Source organism: Lichenostomus cassidix, unplaced genomic scaffold (assembly GCF_008360975.1).
Source record: "Lichenostomus cassidix isolate B80296 unplaced genomic scaffold, HeHo_3.0 HiC_scaffold_46, whole genome shotgun sequence".
In the NCBI taxonomy this organism is placed as follows: domain Eukaryota; kingdom Metazoa; phylum Chordata; class Aves; order Passeriformes; family Meliphagidae; genus Lichenostomus; species Lichenostomus cassidix.
The window spans coordinates 2,081,484-2,090,703 of record NW_028147597.1 but is presented as its reverse complement, the minus strand read 5'-3'; the positions used below and the strand labels follow the sequence as shown (position 1 = coordinate 2,090,703).

The following is a 9,220-nucleotide window of genomic DNA, read 5'->3' as shown; positions in this document are numbered from 1 at the left end:
CAGTTCCCATAAGGAGCTGAGTATCAAGAAAAGGAGGGACTTTCTAAGGACAGTAGAACAGAACAGCACAGCCTTGGACAAATAGATAAAGGATGTAACTGAGGCAAACAGAAGTCACAGAAAACACAAGCACGATTCCAGCTCAGCTCTGCAAAGCTGACAAAGCAGAAGTTCTGCAAAACAACAATATTGCTCTTACTCAAAATCAGGGGTCAAGGAACAGCCCCCTAAAAAGGACACAGGAGGTTGAAGACAGACCCCAAAGATCCATGCAAGGACTTGTGACAAAGGGTGCAGTTATGTAAAATAAAGTAGCACATATCCATCAAGTAAGCTGGGATAGTTCATGAATATGTAATCAGCGTGTGTGATAAAAACTCTGTTCAACCAGTGCTTGGGGCACTCGAATGGAGGAAGGAATGGAGGAAGGATCCTCTGAATGACCAGCACTGCAATAAAGAGTGGCTGCTTTCTAATACTCAAACTGTGTTAGAAAGTTTATATCTGGCTGATTTCAGTATCATTTCCACAAGGCTCCACAGTGTCACAATGGTCACCTTCATTCCATGGGGCCCTGCAGTGTCACACCAGCCTCTTGGTTCCATGAGGTTCTGCAGTGTCACAATGAGCCCTTGGGTCAATGGGGCCCTGAAGTGTCACAATGGTCTCTTTGGTTCCATCAGGCCCCACAGTGTCACCCCAGGACAGGACACCAGGAGGGATTCATTCCCCACTCCCTGCAGCTCCCTGGCCCAGCTGCACCAACACCTTCTCCCAAGCCAGTGCTCCTGGGCACAGCCAGGGCTGTGCCACACTGCAGCTCCCTGCAAACCACAGCAGCAGCTTGGAGTCCCAAACCCGAGTCACAGACAGTTTGCCACTCTTTGTGTCTATATCTGACCAAGAAATGTCCCACTGTGGGCTGCCCCTTTCCTGCAGTCACTGCAATCCTGGGACCATACACGGAGCTCTGAGCGAGAGAAATGGCCAGCGCTGCACCTCTGCTCTGACTCGGGGATGGTGGCAAATGCTCTGTGGGGTGGCTGCAATGATGGAAAAAGGACAATTGGCAGTGCAGAGGGAAACCCATCTGGGCTGCTGGATTGGGGCAAAACATCACTGCCTGGGGAGAGAAGTTGGCTGTGAAAGTCCCTCCTGTGGATGCTCACGTAGCCAAGAGTTGGGCACTGAAGAGCATCACAGCAATGGACAGGGGGATGGGGCTGCCAGGATTAAAGTGTCTCAGGTGGGTCTGGAATGGCCACACAAGGGTGAGTTATTTCTGGCTCGATGGGCCCAGGACAGCTCAGGTCATCAGGGAAGAGATGCAACCTCCAGACTGTGACCGAGGGGTGGATTTACCCATGGACAGCATCTCCAGGTTATCCATGAGTGTGAAACGTGTGCTGAGATCAAGCAGGACCAAGCAGGTAAAGCCCCTGTGGTGTGGGGGATGATGGTGGGAATATCGATCTGGGGAGACACATGGTGTTTTTAGTGGGAGTAGTAAACTGGAGAACACCATTCCCAAACCACAACAGCCCCGTCAGAGCCAGCCCTGTCCCTGCACTGCCCCAGCTCTGCTGCCCCACAGCTGCTGCAGCAGGAAGGGCAGAGCCATGGGGGAGGGAAATGCACAGGGACTCCTCCTGGGAGGCACCTCGGGAGGTTTCCAGGCCAAGCCAAAGCCCAGTCAGTGGAGAAAGGGACACCAGGATGAGCTGTTTGTGTGCTCTGCCATGGCAGGATGAGATGCAGAGCTGCAAAGACACCCAGACAATGTGGATCCCTGCAGGAGCTGATCTCACACAGCAGCTCCCAGGCCTCTGCTGCTCGCTGGTTACTCTGGTTGGATGTTCCCTGGTGGTTACACCCAGCCCCACACACCCCAGTGCTGTGTGCACACACACCAGTCTCACCAGGGCCTGGGCCCCAAAGGACACAAGACCTGATGGTTTGTGGTTCCCACTGCAGTATGTGGCACTTGGAGCTCCCTCTGTACCCAGAGCAGAGAGAGCTCCCTTGTCCCAGAAAGTTCTTGGCAATGGAGGGATTCAGAAAACAGGACAGGCTGTGGGGATCAGTTGCAGGGCACAGCCAGGGATGAACACTGACCATCACCTGTTTACACATGACCAGCTCTTTGTCTCTCATTTTGCCCTTCTCTCTCACATTGTCCTTTTCTCCCTCTTTTCTCATGCCTGTTCTTTCACAACTCACCACGGTGCCACCCTCTTCCTTCTTGTGTTCCTTTCCTAGACATCGCATGGAGAATCTTGCACATTCCCCAAATGCCCTGAGACTCATCATGAGTCTCAGACCCCACGGCAGAAACCCCCACGCTCAGCCGGGAGGTCAACCTGGGAGTTTCTTCCATTGCCCCACTTGGTGAGTCTTTCCCACAGAAATGTTGGACCTTGCTTTCAGTTTCATTACCTTTGGGTTTTGAGTGGTTCCTCCATAAACCTGGCAGTTCATGTCCCTGGTATGGCAATTCATTCTTTTTTTACGGAAGTTTTGGGGTTTAGGTCACCTTAAAATGCTGCCATGGTTCATGTAGTTATTTGCAGCCCTGTGGAGAAAGATTGGGGGACAAAAGAATCAAATAATTATAATATGCTTTGGGTTAGAAGAGACCTAAAAGAGCCTCTGGTCCAACTCCCCTTCCATTAGGCACAGACACCTTCACTTGTTCAGGTTGCACAAAGTTCCTGACCTTGGAAACTTCCAGGGATGGGGTTTCCACTCACTGAGCAAATTGTGCCAGTGTCTTGTCACTCTCATCTTAAAATATTTCATTCTTACATCAAATCTAAATCTGTGCTTGTTAAGTGTAAATGTATTGTGTCTTTTTCTGCCAGTGCAACCCCTGAAAATAAGGCTTTCCATGTTTTCTGGACTATGGGCACAATATCTTCATGGCAAAAGGCCATGGGAGGTCCAAGAGATGTCCCAGGAAATGGTTTGGAGACCTCAAGTAAAAGACCATTCTGTAACAAATAGAGGCCCTGGTGGCAGAGGGCCTCAGTGTTTTGGAGACAAAGGACAAGACAGAAGTAGCCTGAGAGGGTTTGAAGTGTAGATTCAGATATATGGGAGCTTTATCTTCATAGGGGAAAAGAGCATGAGAAAGGAATAATGACCAAGGGCAGCTGGGTTGGTCTAGAGTGGACATGAGGAAAATGGAACTTCTGTCCCAGGGCAGTGCTGTGGTGCAACACATCCCCCAGAAGGAGTCTGGCTCAGCCCAAGGCTCTGTGTGCCAAGGCAGAGGCAGGCAGGACGCAGAGCTGTCAGCAAAGGAAGGGCCAGCGAGGTGGGGCAGCCAGGGGATGACGACAGCCTGCAGGGACAGAGGCGCAGGGCATGGACAGCGTAGGACAGCCTGGGCTGGAGAGCGCAGAGGGATGTGCAGGAGCTGCAAGGCCCTGACAGAGCCAACTTGTGCAGCACTTTGGCCATGGCTGCTGTCCCTGGCCCTGAGGCCATGAGGAGGACACAAGTGACCCTTGCAGCCCTGGGGCCTCATTGCCTCCTTGTCCCTGCCCAGCAGCCTGGCAGGGGCTGCCCCATGGTCCTGCCCTTGGCATTGCACATCCCCACATGCCAGTGCCCTGGGAAGAGCCCTGAGCACTGAGGGAGGGACAGGATCTGCCTTGCCAGGGGCTGGGGCTCAGGCCTTGGCCCTTTGCACTCCTGAAACACATCCAGGTTTGCTCAGCATCAGAGACACCTTTCCCTTGCTTGTCCACAGCTGTCATCACTGCCTCCAGTGTTCTGCTCTAACTGGAACCTGGGGACACTTTCTCAGTGTGTCACTCATTGAGAACCATTAAAACTTCAAGAATCTTTGAGTTCTTGAGAAGTTTTTGAAGACTCTAAGGGACTGTCTCCTGTAAACAGCCCCAAATCCCTGAGAGGCTCATTAAAGTCCTTGTGCTGTTGCTGTGCTGCTGAGCTGGGCTGGGCTCCTGGCACAGAGGGAACTCCTGGCAACCAAGAAGAGCTTCAAAAAGACATTTCTCCTGAGGAGCAGTTTCTTTGCCAGCCCAGCAGGGCTGAGGGTGCTGCCTGCAGGTACCTGAGAGGAGGGAAGCAGAGAGAGGCATAAAGCAACTGGAAGGACAATTCTGAGCTTATTCATGGAGAAATCTTCACAACCTCTGACACAGTAAGTCTCTGGCTGCAGGGATCTCCTAAAGCTGACACATGACAGCACTGATATGACTGTAAGGATGGCTCTGCTGGTGTTTCTGGTTTGGGGGATGATGTGCTGCAGAGCGGGGCTGCCCTGGGCACCGTCAGAGGGACAGGGCAGGACAGCTCCTGCTGCCAGGGATGGCTGCAGGCTGGGAAGGTGGGGGTGCAGCCAGGGGTGCCCAGGGCTGTCCTGCAGAGCAGCTCCTGCAGCCCTGAGGGCTCTTTGCCAGGGCAGGGGATCTGCCAGCTGCCCTGAGCAGCAGAGCTCTTGTGTCCCCTGGCAGCCAGCACAGCCCTCAGCCCGGGGGCTCGGGGCCCTCAGTCCCCTCCTGGGCCGGCAGAGCAGCACCAGAGATGAAGGGCATCTCTCCTGCCATTGCCCATTCCCTGCTGACCAGGGCCTGAGGGCGACTGTCCTGCACTGCTGCTGCCTGCGAGGGGCTGTGCAGGGCTGGGCAGGGAAAGGCTTTTCCTCAGGGCTGGGCTGTCTCTCTCCTTGCCTTGCTCAGCTGCTCCTGGCATTGCTGACAGGCTCTCTGGCAATGGCAGTTGCAGCTGCAGGGTCAGGCGCAGCCCTTGGGGCTCCTCCTGTGCAGGGTGAGCACAGCAATGAGGTGTCCCAGCTCCCTCTGCCCTGGGCAGCTCTGGGCAGGGCAGGCTGGCAGGCTGGCAATGAAATGACTCTCCTCAAGCAGTTCCATGGCCAGGACCCTTGCTGTGTCCTCGGGCTGTCCATCCAAGCTGTGAGCTGCCTTCCAGGGGACACTGGGGGACAGGAGTGTCCTTGGCCAGCAGTGGGGCTGAGACTCTGAGAAAGGCTGAGCCATTTGGCTCTGCTGTGAGTCCCTCTGCTCTCAGCTGTGTCAGGGTGATTTTCAGGGGAGCACAGTGAGTGCCCTTGATCTCAGAAAGGGCAGCTGGGAACAGATGGAGCACCAGAGCAGCTCCCCTCACCCTTCACTGAGTTACAGCCAATCCTCTTGCCTTGCACAGTTCTCTCTGCTCTCCCTGAGCACAGCAGGAAATCCTCTCAAACTGCCTTTGGCTGTCACTGTTCCTTAGCCCTGGGACAGGAGATGCTGCCAAGCTCCTCTGCCTTAGGGGCAGTTTGGTCTGACAAAGTCCAACCCAGGACTGGTCCCTGTCCCCCATTGCCATGACCCACTGCTGCAGAGCAGAGCTGACTCCTCAGTGTCCATGGACAGAGCCACTGCTTGTCACAGCAACAGGGCCAGATCCCAGCAGAGCTGCAGGCATGGGGCTGGATGAAGAGCTCTGAGCAAAGGGAAATTGGGGGAAACAGACTGGCATGGCTGGGAGAAAGCGCTTGTACTTTGCTCAGGAATGTCTACCCTGATGTGGCTAGCACAGGTTTTTCCCATGAGAAATTTTCTTGTGTTTTATAAATAAAGTTTGGATGTTGTTGGAACAGTGTCCCAGAACTTGGACAGTGCAGGCCTGGCCAATCAGGCCTGGGGGAAGGCTTCTGACTGACCAATCTGGGTGACTTTTGCGAACTCTATATATGTGATGAAATCAAAACAATAAAGGTCATTCCTTCTTGCCACTGAGATCTGGTGCCTTCATTACTCTGCTAGCTGCTCAACAGCGACACCCTGACTTGTCACTGTCCTTTTCTCCATGAACAGGTCCCCATGGCCAGAAACCAAAAATGTCCAACAGCAGCTCCATCAGCCACTTCCTCCTCCTGCCATTCGCAGACACACGGCAGCTGCAGCTCCTGCACTTCTGCCTCTTCCTGGGCATCTCCCTGGCTGCCCTCCTGGCCAACAGCCTCATCATCAGCGCCGTAGCCTGGAACCACCGCCTGCACACCCCCATGTTCTTCTTCCTGCTCAACCTGGCCCTCACTGACCTGGGCTCCATCTGCACCACTGTCCCCAAAGCCATGCACAATTCCCTCTGGGACACCAGGGACATCTCTTACTCAGGATGTGCTGCACAGGTGTTTCTGCTTGTCTTCCTTCTTGGAACAGAGTTTTTCCTCCTCACCATCATGAGTTATGACCGCTATGTGTCCATCTGCAAACCCCTGCACTATGGGACCCTCCTGGGCAGCAGAGCTTGTGCCCACATGGCAGCAGCTGCCTGGGCCAGTGGCTTTCTCAATGCTCTGCTGCACACAACCAATACATTTTCCCTGCCTCTGTGCCATGGCAATGCCCTGGGCCAGTTCTTCTGTGAAATCCCACACATCCTCAAGCTCTCCTGCTCACACTCCAAAATCAGGGAACTTGGGCTTATTGTGGTTAGTGTCTTGTTACTTTTTGGGTGTTTTGTGTTCATAGTTTTCTCCTATGTGGAGATCTTCAGGGCTGTGCTGAGGATCCCCTCTGAGCAGGGACGGCACAAAGCCTTTTCCACGTGCCTCCCTCACCTGGCTGTGGTCTCCCTGTTTCTCAGTACTCTCATGTTTGTCTACATGAAGCCTCCTTCCATCTCCTCCCCATCCCTGGATCTGGCAGTGTCAGTTCTGTACTCAGTGGTGCCTCCAGTACTGAACCCTCTGATCTACAGCCTGAGGAACCAGGAGCTCAAGGCTGCCCTGAGGAAATTGGTGACTAGATGATGCTTTCCAGCAGCCACAGACGGCCTGCTTCCCTCTCTCAGTCATTCCCTCTGCATGTCATGACAGGGCAAGTCAATAAATAAATAAATTTTTATTTATTTGGTTTTCTCTCCTCTCTAGTTTTGATGATTTCATTTTTAAAAAAATATTGTTTTTCATCCTATGCTTCTCTATATTCTCACCATGTGTGACCCAAAGGCTTTGTATATGGGAGGAGCCTCAGAATGTGTTTTCCTACAATTGACCTGCAGCAACCTATTCTCTGAGGATCCATCCTCTTCAGAGCAGGAATGAACAGCAATGGGCACAGCTTTCTGGCTGCCGCAGCTTTGGGATGAGCCCTGGGCCTGGAGCAGGAACAGCTCCTGATGGCCACAAGGCCAGGGCTGTTGTGCTGATCTGGGCAGATGGGATGGCAGGAGGGGCTGCAGAGCTCTCAGCATCTCCTGGACAGGAGAGCAGGGCACACAGGGAGCATCCTTTTCCTTTGGCCAAGCACATTCCCCCATGGCTGGGGCTGAGTCCTCTGGCAGCTCCAGCTGCTGCTGTGCCCTTCAGAGGGGCTGAGGCCGTGGGGCCACTGCCCAGAGCAGCCTGGCCTGAGCAGGGCTGTGGGGCCAGAGGTGGCTCGGCTATGCTGGGGAGAGGCCCTTGGTGCTGCAGAGAGCTCAGGGCAGCTGGCAGAGCTTGGAGGGAGCTGGGCTGGGCTGAGAGAAGCTGCCAGAGAAACCATCAGTGTCCATCTCAGCCTGTGTGAGCGTGCAGGGGCAGGACTGAGCCCAGGGCTTGTGGGGCAGAGCCAGGGCCTGGGGAAGGCATGGAAAACAGGCAAGTGGCCGAGAGAGGAGGCTGCTCTGTGCCCTTGGTGGCTGCAGGAGGGAAATGCAGAGCTGCTGTGGGATGGGGAGGGGGATTGAATTCCAGCAGACACCGATGAGGGGCTGAGGGACTCAACGGCTCCTTGGCCTGAGTCTGTCCTGGAAAAGTCTCTCAGGCCTCTGTGCCCATGAAGGGCTCCAAGGAGAGGAGATCTCATTTTGGCAGGACCTCATGGCATCCCAGAGTGACAAATGGCAGTGTCTGCCCCTGCAGGGGACTCCCCTTGGGCATGGCACAGGCTGGGAGCAAAAGCAGCCTGACCCCCTTCTGCATAGAACACTGACAGCTTTGCCAATAGGGCATAATTCAAGCTATTTTACACCTAGTCCAGGCACAGCATACTGACAAAACACCCTAATCTTGTTTACATCTATAACAGAATCCTCTTTTTAAAATTAGTTTAATACAGTAATCCATTGTGAATGGTAGGTTTGACCACCACAGATGCTGCTGGGATGTTGCACAGAGCTGAGGGAAGAGCTGTGATGGTTATTAAATTGTATCCTGTTCAACTTTATTGTGGGCAAAAAACTTTTCTTTGCCTCCAAGTTTTACCTGTTCCTGGACCCCAAAGGACACAAACCTGACCACTTGTGGTTCCCACTCCAGTGGTTGCACTTGCACCTGCCTCCATCCCCAGAGCAGAGCTCCCTTGTCCCACAAAATCCCTGGCAATGGAGGGATGAAGCAAACAGGACAGGCTGTGGGGATCAGGGCCAGGGCATGGCCAGGGATTTGGTGTGGTTGTGACCCCAGGGCAGGACGCTGCCCTTGGCCTTGCTGAACCTCATCCAATTGTCCTGGGCCCATGGCTGCAGCCTGTCCAGATCCCTCTGCAGAGCTTCCTGCCCTCCAGCACAGCCACACTCCCACCCAGCTTGGGGTCACCTGGCAACTGACTGAGGGTGCCCTCGGTGCCTCATCCAGATCAGCAATAAAGAGATTTAACTGAAGTGGCCCCAATCCTGAGCCCTGGGGACACCCCTGGATGTGACTCCATTGCCCAGCACTCCTTGGGCTGGACTTCTGTCTTTTATGGAGCTCTGCATTCCCTTGCTACTGTTTGCTGATAATAAATGAACATCCCTCTGTGTCTCAGGCAGCTCCTTCTCCAAGGAAAGCAGCTGGGAGTTTGTGCCAAGGAGCTGAAAGCTGCAGGTGCAGCCTGGAGTGGAGGAAGCTGAGATTTGCACAAGGCTGCTCTGAGTCCCAGGGCTTGGAGGAGGGAAATGGTGGGGTGGGGGTTAGGGACAGAGTCTGATTGATTGTCAGCCATAAAGGGTCTTAATTTCATGTCCATTCAGATTGCATTAGGAGGTACTGTGGATCCAATTGGAGATTGCTGATATCAATCTATAAAAAGGAAAAGAAAACTGAACAGGGCAAAATAATTCTCTCTGAATTGTTTTAAATATAGTATATTCACTGCCAATAGACTTCTGAAATCTGTATAATTAACCTCAAAACAATTGAAAACTGAAATTATTCCCAGGGGCTTGTCTTGTTAGGGTGTTTTGAAATGTTAATGAGCCTTTGGCACTGAATTCCAGA

The 9,220-nt window shown here is 53.4% G+C and overlaps 1 protein-coding gene across 1 annotated transcript; it reads left to right on the top strand.

The window, feature by feature from the left end:
• The first annotated feature begins 6,217 nt into the window (after positions 1 to 6,217).
• On the top strand, positions 6,218 to 6,790 carry LOC146421942 (olfactory receptor 14J1-like). The gene has a single exon (XM_085046871.1). It carries the CDS (start codon positions 6,218 to 6,220, stop codon positions 6,788 to 6,790), a length of 573 nt encoding a protein of 190 aa, XP_084902997.1.
• The last annotated feature ends 2,430 nt before the right edge of the window (positions 6,791 to 9,220 follow it).